This window comes from Mus musculus, chromosome 6 (assembly GCF_000001635.26).
Source record: "Mus musculus strain C57BL/6J chromosome 6, GRCm38.p6 C57BL/6J".
NCBI classification, from domain to species: Eukaryota; Metazoa; Chordata; class Mammalia; order Rodentia; family Muridae; genus Mus; species Mus musculus.
Genome location: NC_000072.6, coordinates 146,999,090 through 147,020,039, shown reverse-complemented (window position 1 = coordinate 147,020,039; position 20,950 = coordinate 146,999,090). Strand labels below are relative to the sequence as shown.

General features: G+C 44.3%; 1 protein-coding gene across 18 annotated transcripts in view; it reads right to left on the bottom strand.

The window, feature by feature from the left end:
- Ppfibp1 (PTPRF interacting protein, binding protein 1 (liprin beta 1)) overlaps positions 1 to 20,950 on the bottom strand; it is a 145,417-nt gene that overhangs the window by 11,986 nt on the left and 112,481 nt on the right. For 6 of the 18 annotated variants that reach the window (XM_011241625.2, XM_011241624.2, XM_006507102.3 and 3 more), the window contains 12 exons: positions 20,346 to 20,378; positions 19,038 to 19,099; positions 17,771 to 17,846; positions 14,038 to 14,192; positions 9,953 to 10,068; positions 9,121 to 9,177; positions 7,522 to 7,585; positions 7,093 to 7,122; positions 3,647 to 3,818; positions 3,147 to 3,179; positions 859 to 1,006; positions 452 to 580 (listed from right to left, as the gene is read on the bottom strand). In XM_011241625.2, the coding sequence (XP_011239927.1) occupies positions 452 to 580; positions 859 to 1,006; positions 3,147 to 3,179; positions 3,647 to 3,818; positions 7,093 to 7,122; positions 7,522 to 7,585; positions 9,121 to 9,177; positions 9,953 to 10,068; positions 14,038 to 14,192; positions 17,771 to 17,846; positions 19,038 to 19,099; positions 20,346 to 20,378 (1,075 nt within the window). The remainder of the gene's footprint in view (positions 1 to 451; positions 581 to 858; positions 1,007 to 3,146; positions 3,180 to 3,646; positions 3,819 to 7,092; positions 7,123 to 7,521; positions 7,586 to 9,120; positions 9,178 to 9,952; positions 10,069 to 14,037; positions 14,193 to 17,770; positions 17,847 to 19,037; positions 19,100 to 20,345; positions 20,379 to 20,950) is intronic. The other 12 variants (XM_006507097.3, XM_006507103.3, XM_011241627.2 and 9 more) reach the window with 7 other exon arrangements.

The following is a 20,950-nucleotide window of genomic DNA, read 5'->3' as shown; positions in this document are numbered from 1 at the left end:
GGTGCTAGGTCCCTCTGTGGTGAGAGGAAAGTGAATCAGAGCATGAAGGCATAGCTCAAGGTCACCTGCCTGGTGGACACGAGTTTGGAGAGCAAGAAGTCTGACTCCAGAGCATAGTTTTTACCTTCTCCCCTTCCACTTCTCAGTGCTGGAGTTGGTACCAGGACCCCATGTTTGCCACACTAGGTCTCTGCTATTATGCCACAAGCCCAGCCCCTAGAACCATCTCCTGACCACTCGGCTGCCCCACCTTTACAAGACTATGCCTTCTGAGACTTCCCACATAATTGTACCTACATCAACATTCAGCCCCAGAACCATCCTGACACCTTACATGTTCACACTGCTCTCACCCACACAGCTGTCACCAACTACTGACAAGCAGAGTCACTTTCCCAGACAGAGCAGTAAGTCGGACTTCAGCCAATAGTGACATCACAGGTATACTTACCTGTTGGACTGTCCTAAATCTCGAGACCAACCAAGCCTGGGTCCTGCAGTTGCCCTTGTCCCTCCTCTTTTGAATTCAGGCTCAGACATGTCATCTGGGTTGAATGTAGTTGACTGACTTCTTCTAAGTCTAAGGACACAACGCACATGGTCATACGTTAGACCTGAGGAGGCTTCTGACTTGGTGGTTAATCATAAGGTTTTTGTTTGTTTGTTTTTGTATGTCATTAGTCCAGATATTTGAATTTAAATATTAACCAAGGCCCAATGAGTATATGCATCCCATTATCAGTCTTTCTTTCAAAAAGCCTTGGGATTTGGTACCCACGCCCAGGCAAACTTCCCATTGTCCTCTGCACCTGAACAGCACACAAGTCAGGTCCTCCACCTGCCCTTCCTTCCACTTACTTCCCAAAGAGTCTCATGATGCCTCTGGATTTCTTTCTGGAATCTGGAGATGGTGGAGACATTGGGAATGGACTGGTTCCCTGGGAACCTTTTGACCGAGATGTACCAGCCAAATTCAGGTGCTCAGCTGTCTCTTTTTCTGTCTCAGCTGTCCCAAGGATAGAATAAGACCACGTGAGTACAAATAATATATAAACCTTCTTGCTTTTAGCAACTTAAGAATTCTCCTTTCGGGTAAGAGCACTGACTGCTCTTCCAAAGGTCCTGAGTTCAAATCCCAGAAACCACATGGTGGCTCACAACCACCCGTAATGAGCTCTGACACCCTCTTCTGATGTGTCTGAAGACAGCTACAGTGTACTTATGTATAATAATAAATCTTAAAAAAAAAAAAGATTTCCCCTTTGCGTCTATAAATCAGTGACTTCCAGAAAGTTCCCTGAAGTACAAAAATGTAAGTGTATGTCCCCTAAGCTTACTCTCCTGCATAAAGTAAATTAGCTTAAAATTGGCCTCTGAGGTTAAGTGTGTGACAGAGCTGTGTGTGGTGGAACACACCTGTAAATCCCCGGCCTGGAGGCCGGCACAGGAGGAGCGATTCTGAGACAAGCTTGGGCTACAAAGTGAGACTCATTTCTTCCTCTAACATCTTTCGCCATGACTTGCTCCTAGATCTGTGGCCTGGTTGTCTCTTCTTTGCTGTAGCCCCTAGTTTCTATCCTTCCCACAGTGCACCCCAAGACTCTGCTTAGGCCCTCAGCAAGCTCGCCTGCTCTAAGCTCAGCCCTGAAAGATGGCTCTACTTTCACAGGCAGATGGCATCAGAACTACTGAGCCTCACTTCACTCTCGAGTCCCACACCTGAAGTCTGCAGAGGCCCAATTTAATGGGTCAAGTGGGACATATTAAAACTACCCAGTTCCCCTGAACATATTCTCTCACATTTTATTCGAGGTCAAATTAAGATTCTATATCATTTTGTTCTTAACTCTCCTTCTCCTTTGCCATTTAGATCACACGGTTACAGAGGACTAGCAATTCTTTTCAAAGAATGAGTCACCAGGCGTGGTGGTGCACACTCATAATCCCAGCACCCAAAAGGCTCAAGGCCAGACCAGGCTGAGATCCTAACTCAAGGGGTGAGGGGGAGACCAACTCAGCCTATTATGTATTAGACACTGGAAAAAGAGTGGCCAGGTATGTGTGAGATTTTCTTTAGATATAAAGTCAGTCGTTTTGATTTGGCATGGAAAGAGCAGCATCCACACTTGCCACTGCAGACTTCCACAGATGCATCATATAAGTTCTTTCAACTGTCCATCCCTGGAGAACAGCCACAACCAAAGACAGGGCTGGTGTTTTCCAAAATGTGAAACTTTACATATTACAAAGGAAAATAACACTTGTTCAAAAAAAAAATTCAGGGGAAGAGACCCAGAAGGATTTGCAGAAGTTGCAGAAGTTGAGTTTTCTATGAAGCAGAGCTGTGATTACGGGTTATGATAAGCAGCACTGGCCTACAAGCATCAAGTACTGCCGTAGAAGGACACAGGAGTAGCTGGAAATAGTTGTCCAACTGGAAGAGTGTAATTTATCTTAATTTATTTAAGATGACAGAGCCTCAGAGAAACCCAGGGGGGTCGATCCATTCTCACTCCACAGCCACAATGGGTATAGGTGCCCTGAAAATGTTCCTAGCCCAACTTTAAAAAGCACTGTACTTTTATTTTTTTTTTGAAGGCGTTATTCACACTATTCCCCATGGGCAGACAATGAACTTTTCTTAAAAGCACTCTGATGGAGAACCCTCAGATACCATGAAGTTACCTCTGTCATCACTGAATATCCCCAATTTCAAAGTAATAAAATGTCCAGAATGTTCCCATAAGAGCAGTAAGTCAGCTCTGGCCTGGCAACAGACACTTCTGGGGGAGGCCAGGAAAATAAACACATGGAGGAAGAACGAGAGTTGGTGGATGAGGGCTCAGTCACGGTGAGGGGAGCCGGGATGTATGAACCCAGCACATTCCAGCCCTGCACCTTGCAGGTTGCTGGGCATTTCCTCAGAACTTGTACAAGGTGTCAACAGTACTGCTTAAAACAGTAGGTAGGCTCAAAAGCAAAGGCTCTGTAGTGTCTGTTTCAGCCAAAGATAAATGAAAATTCTAGAACAGACTATGTTTTCTGATTGCAGCCAGCTTGCTTGGTAGAGATCACAGAGGCCAGGAGTGGGGGTTAGATGGTTTGGAATGCAGTATTGGTGAAGGCTGGCATGCAGGGTACGGTACCTAAGGTGGGTGCACTGGCACTTCGTTTACGGTCTTCAGGTATCCCAACAACGCACACAACACACGCAGACCAATGGAGAGAACACAGGGGTGACAAAATGAAACAGATCAGACTCTTCCCTCCATGGCAAATGCCCACAGGAGGAACACATGCACTGCTCTGAGACTACAAACTGCACAGGGTCACTCATGGGGGCTCACTCATCCCACAGCACAGAGGGGAGACTGTCTGAAGCAAATCTCAGAACATCACAGGGTTAGGTTGTTTTCATGTTGCTGTTTATATCACCGGATAGAGAGAGGGGTAAGAGCTGACTTATCTTCACAATGAAAATTAAGTTCACTGAAGCATTTTTGCTAACCCCTTCCCCCCCCATCCCCGCCAAGACATTCCCCTTTATTTCTGAGAATGAGAAACATTCACAGAGGAACAAGGGATGGGTAGGATCAAGCGTGGCCTCTTTCCTGAAGGTCAGGCCCTCAGTACCCTCACCACATACCAAGGTTGGGTGCACTTGCTGTCCTCTTTCCACTTTTGATTTTAAAAAAGCCCCGGCCAAATGAGGACCTGGCTTTGCGAGTGCCAAAGGGGTTGTCATCCACAGAGGCTTCGTGTCCTGGGACCTTGGGAGGCAGGGTCCCAAACGTGCGGCTGTCAGTCGGAGCTTTATCCTGAGGGGTGACAAGGAGGTAACTGGGTGTTAGGGTGCATTGTCCTTAGGAGAGGCTGGGCTCAAATCACTGGACCAATCACTGAAGGGATACACTGAGCCCAACACCAATTATAAAGCCCAAGAAATAACACCACAACGACCACACCCACCTCCATCCTCACTCAGTACATTTGTTCCTTTAAATGTCTAACACAGCTTTAAAGTCTACTGCATTTTTTATCTTCCTCCTTTTTTAAGACATGCTGTAAAGACACTCCATACCCAGGATTGCAGATGTCTTATTTTTCTAGCAATTACGATGCAGAGCTATAAACGAGTTCACATCCTTAAATCCCCACTACCGTAATAGAAGCCTAAGGCAAATCTGCAAAGCAGGCAGTGAACAAGACCAATGAGGAGAGCCTCCCAGTTACATTACACATTCTTCTCGGAGAGTAAGAAGATGGAGATACAATCAGGAACTGTTGACTTTGAGTCACTCATCACGCTTATAAAATCATTTCATTGTTTAAGAGATTCTTCTCTGGCTGTGTTTCTTTCTAACACCTGCTTTCTGCTGTTCTTTTACAGAATTGGTGAGATGGTCAAAGGGATGACTGACTAACTCTCTGTCGTCTGCTGCCCACAGGACCTGAAAGTCTATACACTCAACACATTATCTACACCTTAATACGGACAAGCCCCCCTTCCTTCATTTGTTGATGTTGAGTTAAAAGGACCTGAGAGATAGTTGTCTTACTGACAGTGAAGACTAGAACTGGACTTCTACCCTATTGTGGTCCTTATACAGTTCATGATCTGAACCCAGGAAAAGACCGAGAGTACATGCTGACAACCTGTTCAGAACACCACGCTTGCTCCTATAGACAAGGGCTTTATGAAACAAACAGCAGGCAATCTAAGGGGTTTTTACAGGGCTTGGTGAAGGCAGCTGCAGTAAAGCTGTTCAAATCACATGAGTCTAACATCACAGCTTGGTTTTCTAATAACAGAGATGAACTTCTAAAAATATTCGTTTATTTATTACTTATGTGTATGTGTGCCTGTGGGCATGTGTGGGGGTACATGTGCCACAACACGTGTTTGTAGCGGTCAGTGGACAACTTGTGTGAGCTATTCTCCTCTTCTGCCATAGATACCCTAGGGATAGAGCCTGGGCCATCAGACTTGACGGCAAATGCCCTCACCCCATGAGCCACCTCAACTGCCCCAAATTAACTTTTCTCTTTTCTTTACCCAGATGTTCATTTCAGTTTGAGCTGTGGATTACATACCGCACTCATGAGGAAGGGACAAGCAGGTAAGGGCTGGGCAGACAAGCCCTTCCCTGTCTACCTGATCTTTACATTGTGGTGGGGAGTATCTAGGGCCTAGTTCTGAGACCATAGCATAGTTGCCTGCACTTGTTCCATATGTGGACTTTGATGCCCATATGTAAAGAATAATGTACGTACGTCGGGTATGTATGTTCATGTGTGCGGGTGGAGGCTAGAGGTTGGATGTTTTTTGTCTCTCTTTGCTGTAGTTTTGAGGCAGGGTCTCTTACTGAACCTGGAGTACACCGACTGACTAGACTGGCTGGCCAGTCCCAGGATCCTCCTGTCCTCTCAGCACAGGGATGTCAGGCATGTGCTGCCAGGCCCAGCTTCCTATGTGGCTGCTGTGGGTTTGAACTCTGGTCCTCATGCTTTCAGAGTAAGCACTTTACCACAGAGACATCTCTCCAGCCCCTAAGAATAATTAAGCTTTATGGATCTTTCATTCTTAAGCAGTTCTCCCGCCCACATTTTTCCTTATAGTTTTACCACCTATGGATGTCACTAAATAACACATATACAGTTTGACAGATGTTGGTATTTCATGGTCACATTTCTGTTCTCTGAAATGTTTCTGAAATTCATTTGGAAGATGTATAAGTCTACTTCTTTTCAAAGCTGCATACTATTCCTCTTTGACAGAGATCAACAAAGCAGGAATGTTTCTGACTTTTAAATCATAAAGTCTCCGTAACATTTGCTCAATGCTGCCACTGTTGTATGAAAATTGCTTTAGGCAGTATGTAAATGAATGGGCATAACTGTGTTGTATATAACTCTGTATAAATGGGTAGCTGGTCTTCAGACCACAGGCTGCTAGCCTGAGTCTTTGGGAGTAATAATCCATGTTATTTCTTGTTCCCTGTTTTCGTCACTGATGGTTTGGGGAATAACGGGCATTTGAAAAATACAGGGACCCAAATTATATATATATATATATATGCCTGGGTAAGACAGACTAACCATAGTGCTGTGACTAGTCTATAGTTCCAAGCATAGTCCCAAGCAGAGATGCCAGGATTGTCCTTCCAGCTAAACTTCCAGCTTCCAAAAAGACTCTCACAGCCTCTGCTGTTACCGTGGTGCATCCAGGCACTGAGCAGCAGGTATGAAATGACTGGATGCACCCCACTTTGCTTCTCTAGACCAGCAGAGCCCTCTGGTGGGCAGCCATACATATGCTAAATAGATAGATGTGTCTGTCTGTCTGTCTGTCTGTCTGTCTGTCAGAAAAGGGTGTTAGGTCCCTTGGAGCTGGAGTTCCATGAGTTTGTGAGCTGGATGCTGAGTTTAGATCTCAAAATTAACTTTTGTTTAGAAAGGGTCCCACTGTGTAGACCAGGCTAGGCTCAAATTCACAGAGATCTGTTTGCCTCTGCCTCCCAAGTGCTGGGATTAAAAGTATTTACCTATCTCAAAAATCAACTTAAAAAAATTATGTATGTATTTTACATATACAAGTGTTTCATCTGCATGTATGTGTGTGCATAGCAGAAAAGAGTATTGATTCCCACATGACTACAGTTATAGGTTATACACTTCCACATGGGTACCGGAAATTGAACTTAGGACTTCTGAAGAAGCAGCCAGTGATCTTAACCACTGAGTCATTCCTCCAGCTCTTAAAATTAACTTTTTAAATTAAGTAATTCAGTGGCATTGAGCACTTCCCTGAATCGTAACAACCCATCAATTCCAAAGTACTGCCTCCACCCTAAAGCCACAGCCCCCCCCACTTAATCCTTCTTCTGCCCACCCGCACCCCTCACATACAGTCCTGCTGCACACGTCACTGAACACAACCATATGCACATGACCTTCCTAGCTGGCTTTCTGCACCAGCATAGTGTGGCAGGGGCTCTGACAGCCTTGGTCTCCTGCAGTGGGGACAGTCACTCAACTTTCATGTGATAAAATTTAAAAGATTTTATACTTCAATTCAGATATAAAAATTACCTCTGAAAGCTTCTGGATAGACTCCTTTTCCTGTTCAAAAACAATAACATTTAAGGAAGGCTGCTATAAATTCTTTATATATTAAGTCGTCACACACACTTTGATAGATAAGAAAAAAAAAGCCATTTCTATCACTTCTAAACCACAAAATCTTCTTGTGTTATTTCCTATATTGTCTTACTAGTCCCAACTTTTTGTTCTCGTATTTTTAGTCTTTTGTATTTGTTCTTAGTCTCTGTCATTAATTGCACCATGGTAGCTAGAAATCTCCCATCAGAGAAACCATAGCCTTTCCTAAAACGAATTTTTCCTGTGTATAAAATGGGGACAAAATGAAGATCCATCCTTCAGTATTTTCTTCTAACAACAGGGAAAAAGGGAATAAAAAGTGGAAGGAGGAACAGAAACAGAACCAGCCAGAGAACCCACCGTGCCATCCGATGCCTCTTTCTTCAGATTTCCAAGGCTGCTAGATTTCTGCAGACTTGAAGTTCTAAAAACAGAAATAATGATAATTAGAACTAATAGTAAGCTGACTCTGGTGCCTGTATCTAAGCAGATCATCTTAGAAGGAAACTAAAAATTGTCTGGGGGTTGAATCTTGGTAATAAAAGAAAATCTGGATCCAGGCAAACACTTAAGTGCTTAAGTAAATTGCAGCATTTAGTTCTTTAAAAGCAGGGTGGTTAGCTGCCGTGCCAGTAACACAAACTGTCCCACACTTGTCACAGTAGCTGGAAAAACACTTAAGGCTGTGTTGGCAGTGTCAGTGTTTTCCATGGACGAGTGGCGCTTACACATTTACACTAGGTGCTCCGTAGACGCCCGTGCACTGCTCAGCTCTAACCCTTCTACTTAAGAATGAAAATGTTCTCTTCTTTCAAAGAGGAATAACTGTTTTGAGTCTGGCAAAGCAATTCAGTCAATAGTTCTGATCAAAGCATAATAAGCCAGGTTTTGTGGGCATGCCTGAAATTTCAGTACATAAGAGGCAGAAGGGCGTTTGAGATCAGCATGAGCTATCAGGACAAAGCCTGTCTCCAAAAGTGAAAAAGAAAGAAGGAAAGGACAAAAATAAAGAGAGAAGAGGGGAGGGAGACGGAGGAGGGAGAGGGACAAACAAGAGAGGAAGGGGGAGGAGGGAGAAGAGGAGAAGGAAGGGGAGGAAGTGAAAAAGGGCACTAGAGGAATCCGTGTTATTGCCCAAGGTAACTCATTTGCTACCCTAGGAAGACAGGAGGAGCCTGTAAATCACAGAAACTTTCTCTTTCTCATAAGTAGTGTTCAGTTATACACAGCTGGAGATGGCCCGACTCAAAAACTAAATGCACAAACACGGGGCCAGTTTCACAACCTGAGACACTGGGGTGTACCTCAGTGCCAGTGTGCTCGGCATGTGAGTTACCAGAGGCCTGATCCCCAGCAATGCAGGATAAAAAAGGAAGGCACAGCAGAGAAAGAGACGATAGAAGGAATCTACTCCAAAAGAGCTAGAGCAACAAAACCTTTAAAGGCATTTCTCCCCCTTACGTAAGTTGTCAGTCATATTGACTGCCAAAACCATAAAAGATAACAGAGAAACAGAAACAACTCATGCGAACTCTGTCTGAAAATAGGCTTTCCTGGTTGTTTGGGGCTTTCCTAATCTAATCCAGACTCTGACTTGGGTAAACATTCACATTAGGCCAGTTTATTAAAATGTAAGTGCAGAAAGCAGCTCTGCCAGCTTCGAGTTCTCTGGGATTCTTTCCTGTTGGAATAAAACATAACAAATCAGCACAAAATGAATTAAAAGTGCTGAACTCCCAATGAGAACTGGTGACGGTGTCTAAAGATTTACAACCGTCAGGCTTGAGACAGCAGGGTGGAGAGCTTCTGTGACATCAGCCTCCAGCCCCTCCTGTCATGACCTGCGCACTTGAGTTCTCATGACCCAGTTGGTCACTGTGTAATGGTTACATGAACACAAAAGATCCCCGGTTTTCTGAAGCCTCGATCACACTTCATACTCAAGGATATACAACTTACGAAACACCATCACTCAGGGAGACTTCAGCGGCAGCGCCCAGGATTGCTCTTCCGTCACTAAAATATATTTTTAAAAAAGCATTTGTTAACGGCATGAATTGAAAACCGCACAGACACACCTAGCTTTGCAATGGTGAAGTCCCAAAGAACCCATAGGAAGCTCAAATCACTGTTAAATCAAAGTGACTTTTGCTTAATCAACCAAAAACAGTTGGTCTGCCCTTCCTTGTTCATATTTACAGTACCGCACTAGCCTACAGCTGGGCAAAAAAAAAAAAAATCTCTCCCACAGAGTCTACGTTAAAGGGTGTGCTGGCCACCTCATACCTGTCAAAACAGTGCAGAAGTGAAACTACGGCAACATTGTAGAGTTAAAAAAAAAAAAAATCGCAAGGCAAGCTGTCCTAGCTGGGGCCTGTCTGTACATGTTCTAAGTGAACGGAAATGTTAAAAAAAAATATTGCAAAGAAGAATCTAAGTTTAAATATTTTCTTAAGTCTATTTCAAGGTTAGGCAATTCACTTGAGAATTTTCTGGCAAAGTATCGATTTGCCTATGGAGAGACAGCCGTGTTTCTGTTTGTTGACTTCACTCTTCAGCCTGCTTCGCTGACTATTCACAGGCATCTATGGCCTAGAAAGTAATACCCAAGCCCTTAAAGGCTGCTCTGACCTCATCCCTCACTTCCAGGCTCCACTGTCACCCCGTTGTTTCATCATTGCAAAACAGACGGTGAAACCTGTGTCTGCAAGTAAGTGTGACGTGCCCTTATCTGTGGTTGCTCTATTTCTCTGAGCATCTATACCACAATGCTAGTCCATAAATGGCATACCCCTCTTCAAATGAAGTCTCGGGCTTGGTAGGCAACTTGGGTTTTTCACAAGTGTCTACATCCACAGATGGCGGCAATAGTGAAGGGATTGAAGCTTGCAAGACGCTGGTGTGAAACTGTAAAAAGATGTAAGTGAAAAGAAAACCAATCAAAACACATGCCGCAGAGCAACAAAGCATCACAGAATTGGTCTACAAAATACACCAGTGCTTGGAACTCTATTTACAAACATCTAGACAAGGTGTTGATGAGAGCAAGCACTGTGGAGAAAGGATTAAATTTGGTCCTAAGACAGCAAATATCCTGAATAACAAAGTAAAATACCTAAACTAAAAAAAGTACCATGTCCCGATCACGGGGCAAGCCCACGGAGTGCCAGTGCCAAGGTACTGACTCCTCAGGGTCGACATATATTGTAAACAAAGTACCATTTCCATTTTTATTTCTACTACACGTCTAACACATAACATGCATCATGTTGGTTAATTGTTCTTTTCATGCGTGAACAAGTTGACTATGTTCAACTATCCTATCTGGTGAATAATGCATTAAAATCAGTGAGAACAGACTCTACAGAAACAATGAAATATGGATATAATTTTCTCAAATACCTCTGGGGCCTAGGGCTGGAGTCTGAAGGATTTTTTTGGGGGGGGGTGGGTTTTTTTTCAAGACAGGGTTTCTCTGTGTAGCCTTGACTATCCTGGAACTCACCTTGTAGACCAGGCTAGCCTCAAACTCAGAAATCCACCTGCCTCTGCCTCCCAAGTGCTGGGATTAAAGGCGTGCACCACCACGGCCCGGCCTGAAGGATTTTTAACACTAGGGTTTTCTGGTAATGTATGAGAACTAGAGAACAGAGTAGGATCGGCACCAAGAACTCACAAAGGAAACACCTGTGTGAACTCCAAGTCAGGTAACCAGTGGGCTCCTCGTTTAATTATTTGTAGTGCTGACCTACCACATAGTCCAGTGCTGAGCTATGTTCCAAGCCACAGTTCTCTCTGTCCCCTCTCTCTAATTTTTATTAATAATTTTTAAATTAAAATTTATATTTCCCCCTTCACTTTCCTGCCCTCCATGTATTTCCCTTTGCTAACTGCTCTCTTTCTCTCTCCTTCCCTCCTTCCTTTTCCCCCTTCCTCCCTCCCTCCCTCCCTCCCACATTCATGACCTCTTTTTTAACTCTCTTTCTGATCAGTCTCCTATGTAGTCCAGGCTGGCCATGAGCTCAGCCTCCTATGAGATTACAGGTGTGCCTAGCTCTCTTGCACTGGCCTGGTGCAGTGTTAAAGAGATTACCCTATTTTTAAAATGGGGCTCTTTCTATATACCCCGTTTGGTTTTGATTGAAATCTTTGCAATTGATGCTGGGTAATCTCTTTAGCACTCACCCATATTTCTTGAAGTTCAACTGTTTCCCTAGACTCCTAACCGTGGGGAAAATACAGTAACACATAGACCTGTTCTCTTGATTTCTGTGTCAAACTTTAATGTTTCAGTTTAATTTTTCTTCCTGGTTTTCTTCAAAACTCTGGTTGCATTCTATTAATTTTTATTTTTATTTTTCATGCTATTTTTATTCAGTTCGGAACCATCATTTATGACAAACTACACATCATTAAGCTGGAATTCACAAGGTGTGCAGACATAGCTCAACAGTTAAGAGCACTGGTTGCTCTTCCTAGGGATGGTGTTCCAATTCCCAGCATGGTGGGCACGGTGTCTGTTAACTCCAGTTCCAGGGGATCTGGTGCCCTCTTCTGACCTCTTTGGGAACTGCATGCAGCAGTGTACAGACATTCAGAAAAAAGACTCATACACACAAAATAAATAAAAACAAATTTTTAAACTGAGATTCATGTAGCAAAGACTGAAGAACAATTCAGTATATTCTACATATACAAGCGATTCCTCTCTAAATGTGCACACTGTCAAAGGTTATTTTTTGGAAGGCTGAGTCAGGAGGATCACTATGCTGGCCTGAACAACAAAGTGAGCCTCTGACTCAAAAATAAAACAAAGTTTGGTTTTCCCACCTTTCAATATAAATTCAATATAATACAAACATATTTAACAAGCAGGAAACTTCCCCTGTATCTTATTTCATAATTAATATCTTGATTGATGAACTATTTTAGTACTTTCTAACATTTAAGTGTTATGTTGTTTTCTCTTTGAATTAATTTTCATTCAACTCAGTTTTTACTTGCTCAGGACTAGAGATGTAGCTCAGTGTAGTGTACTCATGCAAAGGGGGAAAGATAAAAAGTACTAGAAAAGGAGACTCATCACCAAACATTACTGTTTCGTTGTGGGATTATCAACCACAGCTAGGAGAGAAAGAAAACAAGAGAGGGAAGCTGTCGAGAGGAAGCAACTGTTGCACACAGTGAGCCTGTTGTTGAGTTGAGCAGGACATTCCTACTTCCTAGTCGCTCCAGATAGCAATTAAACTAAAGTTAAGGAGTGACTCCAAAGCAAAGACCAATCTGCACTGGGGGAGTCCTGGGCTCCTGAGGCTGTGGACGACTGAACACTGCTGCCTTGATCAGACTACACATGATCAGCAGTCCAGCAGCCATGCAGGGAGCTTAGCCCTGGGACGCTGCAAGGAAGGTGTGGACAAGCTCTCAATGCGGAGGATTCTGACTGTTAAAGGCAATGCACCAAAATCAGGCTCGAATGGATAGGCACCACAGGAAATTAAAGGATGCTCTGGACCTCAACGGCACTTTGCAGAGCTGAGACAACATTCATCTGAAAATACTCAGAGGGGAAAAGAAAGCAGACTTGGAGTGAAGAGTGGTGAGCCTAAAAGTGGTCTCTAAGACAGAAGCGACATCATCTGCCTAGTGGGCTGGACTGTTATGGACTAGGGATGACCAGGCGCCTCCGTTCTTCCCTTTTTAAAAAAGCAGGAGTGTCAACAGAAGTCACCCTGTTCCTGACTCACCACACGCGCTGGGTATGTGGGTACAGAGAACTGCTTTGCTCCCAGCTCTGTATGTTGTTTGGAATGATACTCTAGGAACTACTGAGGGGCCCCCCTATGCATCAACCTGAATGGACGATGCTCCTGGGAGGGACATCTGCAGAACTGTGGAGAAGGAAAGGCTGACTTTTATATGTGAGAAGGGTGCAAACTGATTCACCTAGGAGGTGAAACGGTGACTATTTTCCAAAATGGTGGCACCATGTCTTCTTTTCACTGTGACATCACTGAGACACTAGAGACAGTCTGCTCACTGTGAGTCTGCTTGGCCTGTGACTGCAGCAGGGATGCATGCCAATGATGCCACGTGTCAGGGGATGCAAACCTGGTCTTCTCAGGGGTTGGGGGGGGTGTCCAGCCTGGGTACAGTGGAACAGGGTTCAGGTATCAGGTTGCCTCAACAACCAGGTACTGCAGTGAGAAGCTGCTTGCTGCTCCTGAGCTGAGTGACAGAGCTGAGGTGTTCCTGCTGAATGCTGCCCACCCTGCAGGCTCCTCAGGAAGATGACAATCCAGCCAGTTTGGCGCTGGATAGTAGATAATGAACAGGTGCTCCTGAAGCCTTCATGAACGGAAGTGAATAAACTCCAATGCCCTCTGATTGCTTTTTCCAAGCCTAAAAACTTTGAGTCATCAGAAACATCAAAACTAGATTTAATCTTATTTACCCTCACCTGACTTGTTTGTACTCTGTCTTTGAAAAATAAACTATAATCTCATATTTTGGGGTATCCACCTCAAAGATGATCACTTTTTTTTTTTTTTTAGACTGGGGTCCTTCTAGGCTGCTCTCAAGTTTCTAACCAAGGAATGTTCTGCCTCTTCAGCAGCTGAAATTATAGGCACAAGTCAACCTACCTGTCTTGTTCTTACTGAGTTTTATAAGCAATTTTAACTTTGTCCAAGGCATTTATTAAAAAGAGGGAAGCACACATTTAAAAATGAAAAGAGACCAACAGTACACAAAAGCTACCAGAATAGACCAGTGGGTAATACTGCTGGAAAGAACCCACATCACACAGCACTGGCGATGTATACAGCAGTATAGGCACTGCCCCGTCAACATAAAGTGTCAGAATCCCACACGTACCTCTTCTGGAGCACTCGTGTGGAGCAGGTCCCTGCTGGGAGACCCCATTCCTGGCGTAGAAGAAGTGCTTCTCTCCAGATCACTAAAACCCTGTGCATCCAACAGGGTGGAGATAGAGCTGGAATGGAACAGGCCCTCACACTCACTATCCTGACCTGGAAAAGAAAAAGCAGGTGACCATGCAGTCCACTTTTGGAAGAATGGGAATGATGCATTTCTCTTTTTCTTGAACATATACTGTACCACTGAGCTATAGTGCCAGCCAAAGTATAAGCAAACACAGGCCTTCCTCCTGTCATCATATGTAAATTAGCAACACAGAACACAGGATATAGCATCTTAAACTGCAAGCAACTAAGCTCCGGGACTCAAGAGCTGGCTGTAATTCTGTTTTAATTCTTTTTAGGCTTCATAAGTATTAGTTTAGCCCTGTTTGGTGATGTGTAACTTTAATCCTAGCACTCAGAAGGTGAGAGCAGAAGAATCAGGAGTTCAAGGTCATCCTCAGCTACATAACAAGTTCAAAGCCAGCTTGGGCTACGTAAGACCCTATCCCACATAAGTTGTCTGTCTGTCTGTCTGTCTGTCTATTACCTAACTTACTTATCATCTAGCTACCTACTTACCTATATATATACTACCTATCACCTAACTACCTACCTACCTATCTACTCTATGTATCTACCCACCTATGTACCTGTCTATCCCAGTGTGACTATCTAACTCTGGGTAACAACAGTGTCGCCGTTTAGACATGGTACTTCTTATCACTGTTGTGCTTCGGGAAATACACAAAATGAAAAGCATGATAAAAAAAATGACAGCTGATCCTTCAAAACAATCCTTTGATGCCGTTTTAAAGTAGGAAAGGCTTGACAGAAAAAAGAAACCAAATATCCAAAAGCACTAAGCTTGAAAAAGTTTTAGCATCAGTCAAGATGTAAAGGGTTAACTGTAGAACACAATGCTAGAAATGGAAAGAATGCTTTTAAAACCTCTTATCTCTAAATAATGCCAATTGGCAAACCATAAACCTATCTAAAGAGTTTAACAAGGCTGTTTTGTTTCTTTGCCCCCCACAATTGTCTTCCTACAGCATAGCCCAGGCTAGCATCAAAAATTGACTCAGCTTCTAAAGTGCTTAGACTATAGGCATGCCCAACTTCACCATAATTTTTTTAAAGATTTATTTTATTTTTTGGAAGTATGTGTGTATGTATGCCACATGTGTCAATGTGTCCACAGAGGCCAGAAGAAGGTGTTGGATCAGTTGGAACTGTAGTTACAGGTGGTTGTGGGCTGCCAGACTGGGTGCTGAGAGCCAAACTCCAGTCCTCTGTAAGAGCAGCAAATGCTCTTAACCACTGAGCCATCTCTCCCAATCTAACCGTAACTCTTAAATTGAGGTTTTAGTAGAATTTTATCCTAACTTTACAAGATTTTAAGTGTTGCTAAGAGTTTTGTGAAGATTAAGTAAATATGTCTGTCTTATGGAGAGAGAAATCACCTTTTATAGAATTCTTCACTGTAGCAGGGCATGATGTTCATGACTTGTGAACATATCATATTATATCTGATTTCAAACTACTACATGGGGGCTGGAGAGGTCCAACCAGTCAAGTGCTGCCGTGTAAGCATAGGGCCTGCATGAAAGCTGGGCATGGGCTGGGAGGTGGCCCAGAGGCCAGGAGCATACACTGAACATGAAGAAGGCCTGGATTTGGTTTCTGGCCCCTAAACTAGGCAGCTTACAACTCCAGGGATCTGACACCCCCTTCTGGCCTCCTCAGGCACTTGCACAAATGTGGCATACATATAACCACACACATATACATAAATAAAACAAATCTTTAAAAGCCAGGCATGGTGATCTATATAGCCTTAGACAGGGTAATCTAGACAGTCAGTGAACTCCAGCATCAATCAGTGAGAAGCCCTGGCTCCTCACAGGGCCAGTGATGTGGCTCACAAGTTATCTTTGGTGTCCCTCATGGAACTTGATTAGTCCTTATGAATAGAAAAAGAGTTATTTGTTTGTTTGTCTCGAATCTCCTGGCCCAAAGCAGAGTTTTTCTTTTGATTCATGAGTTCATCAGAATTAAAACACCCGAGAGTACAGCTCAGTAGCAGAGGATTTGACTAGGATGCGCGAGGCAGATCCCAAGCAATAAAAAATTAGTTAATTTTAAAAATAAAATGTCAAATTCTTGAGTATTTCATAGTTATCTCTTTGCCGGCTAGTGTTTATATCAACTTGACGCTGGTGCTAGAATCATTTGGGAAGAGACAATACCAATTGAGAAAATGCCTTCACTAGATTAGGCTATGGGCAGGCTTGATTAGTGATTGATGTGGGAGGGCCAGATCATCGTGTGTGGTGCCAACCCTGGGCTGCTAGTCCTGAGGGTGTATAAGAAAGCAGGCTGAGCAAGCCATGAAGAGCAAGCCAGATAGCAGCATCCTCCACGTCCTCCGCATCAGCTCCTGCCTCCAGGTTCCATGTCCTGTTGAGTGCCTGCCCTGACTTTCCTCTGTAATTGTAAGCTGAAATAAAGGCTTTCCTCCGCAAGCTGCTTTTAGTCATGGTGTTTCCTCAGTAAAGAAACCCTAACTAAAACAGCTCTTTAAAGGCATGGTTTTGGCGCTTATCATCTTTAGGGTGATGACTACCTGCATGCTCACAGTCAACAAGCTCTAACATCCTGTATGTTTCAAATAACTCTCAGACTAGGTTTGAAAACGGTCATCCGCAGGGAAGGCAGAAGAACTGCATGTGTTCCAAGAGGAACTCACACTCCTTGGCCACCATCACCTACCTGGTGCTTTAGCCCCAAGTGTCTACCTTTGTTGATTTATTTCCTTTGCTCCATGCCCCTCATCTAATTCGGCATATCACAGCATGAATCTATCGGGTGAATCGAGACCCACTGGACTCGCAGGAGTCTGGATTTGCTCCCCCTGCTCTAGATACTGATGTCCCTCGTAACCTCCCCCCACCCAACCCCCCCACCCGGCAAAGGTTACACTGCAAACTTGTTACTCAGCCCTTTACCCAGGCTGGGACGTAGCTCAATGGTAGGATACTTGCCTAGTATGTGCAAAGCCCTAGGTTCAATCCCTAGGACAGGGGTTCTCAACATGGTGTCCACAACCCTTTCACAGGGGTGGCATATGATGGCCTCCATATCAGGTTTACATTACAATTCATAACAGTAGCTAAAGGAGTTAAGAAATGGGTCACCACAGCACGAAGAGCTGCACTAAAGGGTCGCAGCAAGAGGAGTGGTGAGGACCACTGCCCTAGGACCAACAACACAAAGCAAAGCCTCACTGGATTCTTGTTTATGAGCAGACACCCAGCCCAACCCTTCTGAGATTCCTCTCATGTCATCAACACGCCACACCCTCCCCACCCCTCAGAACTCTCCAGACACTGCCCTTCCTTCTAAAACACTCCAGGTTCTTGACAAGGGCTGTAGTTCCTGCTCTATAGAATGCTTTTCTGGGAGCTACTCTGGCTGAGGCATACAACTACAACAATGTACCCACCAGCTGAGTGCATCCTTACAGGATAGTTGCCTGACGCTACCATCAATAAACAAATGAGCCACGTGATCTGGAATAATGCACATGAACTCTGTAAAACGCTGGGTCTAAATGTGTAAGTCTATGGCTGGTTAAAACAGACTGAAGTAGGAAGGCCTCCAGAGAGCCGTCTGCATTATTATATTACCTTGGGCCAGAACTGCTGGGTCCTGCATTTTCCTGTACCTGCTCAGGCACTGCCGCAGGTCTTCTATTTTCCGCTCCTGTGAATTGAGTAAAGCGTCACCACTTTCAAAACAGTCAGAGAAGCACCTGTGAATGGTGTATGCTATCTGAAAAGTATTTCTAAACTTCAGCAAAAGGGGCAATGCCTATATTTTTCCTGTGTGTTTCAGAGACAGAACCAGAACGTGTGATGTTACATATTCTTTTACTCGTCTGCTTTAAAACCCTAACTGATATAACAGCACTTAACAAAAAAGAAAAATATCAGGGCCAGTGATAGCTCAGTGGTGAAAGAGCAGGCATCAAGTCTGATGACTTGTGTTTGATGCCAGTCGATAAAATTCTAGAGTTCAGAACCCCGGCATCCTCCACACAGAGATCGGATGTGGCAACTGTAACCTAGAACTTGGGGGCAGTGGGCGGAGAAGTTGTGATGAGGAAGAATAGCTATCTCTTGGCATTCTGCAGTTTTGTCCTCCTTGGAATTAGTCTTTTCTGGGACTTGTCCCTTTGTTCCATTCCCTAAGGGACACAGGAGAAAGCAGCACTGACGTTATAAGCCGAACCCAGTGGTTGTTAGGCAGCCAGGATCAGGTCAGGTAGATCGTGAGAAAGACACCGCCCCATGCTTCTAGCAGGATGAAAGCCAAATACGGGTGAGGAAAACTGACCACAGCGAAAAGCCCTAGTGACACAGGCATTAGGCCAACGCACTGAAGACAAAGGCCAAGAATGATCCAGGGACCTGGCCTGTGTCTGTTATTTCACCTTTCAGGAAAGGCAAGACACTTTCAGATGTAAAAGAAGTCAGGAATATAAAGAAAGTAACTATGATTTCACAGTAGTGCTGGTGCCTTCCTTCTCTCTGTGGCTGTGTGCACCTCTGTGAAGTTGGAGCTCCACCCTTCAGAAGTCGTGTTAGCCTAGGATTTCCAGACTGTACCATTTCTCTTCTCATCTGAAAATAAGGAAGCCCAATGGCCTAAACATTTCCTAAATTCAGAAGGGGAAAGGGCATGGGGATTTCATTGGAACCTGAGTGCTGGCCTCTACTGTGTGCACACAGCCACAGTCACAATGTCATCACTGAGCCTGTGCACACTCAGGCAGGAGAGACAAGGAAGGTCCCTTAATGTCCTGTCCAGCTAAAGGTAAGTCAAGGTCTGCGTGGACCAGCCAGGATGCTGCAGAGCACAGACAAAGCGCAATATCTGAGTCTCACTTGGTACCTTTTCTTCATTCGCTGCCATCAGAGACTCCACTGCCTTCTTCATTTTCTGTACTTCAATGTCTGAAAGCATACGACATTGTTAGAACACAGCGACATTGTTAGAGGCAGCTAACCTGTGTGGGAAGACACTTGCTCTTCTGCCTGACAAGTTCCAAGGTACGAGTGGCAATGATCCTCCTTTAGGAACAATAAAGGATGGCGCTGACTACCCTGCCCACACAGCTGTGATAACAGGAAAATAACAGCGTGGGCAGGGAGGGAGATACCCCCTCTTAGAGAAGTCTTCCTTTAAACACTGAGGATGAAAGGTGGGCACAGCCGCAATGACAGCACTGAGTTTTCCAAAAAAAAAAAAAAAAAATGAAGCCGTGGGCAGTGGGTGAGAGCAATGGACGGATGGTATTCACAATGACCAAGGCGGAGGGACAGTGCTGTCATAACCAAGCTGGAGAGGCTATGCTGAGAGACTGAGCAGTGTGGTGCCCACATGAGTGTCAAGCTGAGAAGCCGGCTGCAGTGCCACAGAAGGAAGAGTACCTTGCTTCATCTATAAGCCTCACTTCTAACACCATTTTAACACAAAAATCGAGACATAACAAACCACAGCACGCACAACGTGACTTCCTTAAAGTCTGATAGCCAAACACTTTAGTAAAAACGACCATTTAACCCCAAAGCGAACCTACGGTTAAAATATGGAAACAGGGAAATATTCACCTGAAGTTACCAGCTTCTGAAGGGGAAAACATTTTAGTAACTTTATAAAACTCACTGATACATTTTCAAGTAGGAATTGCTGAGGTTTGTTGTTTGTTGTTTGTTTGTTTCAAGCAAGTTTCTTTAACCTAATAATTCACTCTCTGTGGTTAGTAAGGATTTATCTTTATGTGCATTCAATAGTCCAGGCTCCATAAATCTTCTAATGTGGACCTCAGCTAAACAATGAGTTTCAGTGCAGACCCAGCGAAGCTCACCCACAAGCTCTGCTGTGGTGACTTGAGTAATGAGCTGCCTTCTCTTCTGTGCCTACGCCACCTGCACACAGAGAGCACACTTTCTGAGCTCACTCCTCTGTGTCCTGCTGCACTCTGGGAAGTGAACAGGCTGCAACAAACACCTGTAAGATGATCTTTTCCTCCTTGCTTTATGGCCTGTCTGTCTAGCCTCTGTCTTGTACCCTGTGCAGAAATGAGGGGCTATGGATGAAGCAGCTGCACTTCTGTGGACAGAGATGCTTAGATCATGCAAAGAGTGAAGTGGCTCTGACGACGAATGAGAAGCTGATGGAGACACACCAAAGCCTTACTTTTCTCTTTGAGCTTCTTTTTAATATTTTCATCTGTACAGGAAAACCCATCAGATTGGGAGTTAGCATCTATTATAACAAAACACTATCCTACAAGTACTAGTAGTTGGTTTCCTTTTACATAAATGCTGGGACTCTAATCTCATGAACAACCCAGAACACGAAGCACTCCCACACGACTCTGAGGCTGGCAGATGCAGGAAGCAGTGCTGGAGCCTCGGGAAGAACTGCTGTGCGGTTGGCCGAGGCGCTACACCCGAGTTTCGTCCTTCTGAACCTCGCTGCTTCTTTGTGGACATTAGGCCTCAGGGTCAACCAACCATGATGTGGACTGGCTAATGTCACTCTGGTGGGTTTTCCCAAATGTTAGTTTGATACCTGGTCCTCCTGAGTACCAGGTATCAAACTAACATTTCAAGATTTTTTTCTTTTTTTAAGTTGAGTCATGGTCTCCCTGTGTCACCCAGGCTGGTGTCCAACCTATATTATTTCTGCTTCCATTTCCACGTGCTATTCACTTATGCACTCAGGTCCAATACCACTGAAACAGTGTGTCCCCTGTTCAAGGAGACAGGTCCACTGCTGACACAAGTCAGTATCAGGGT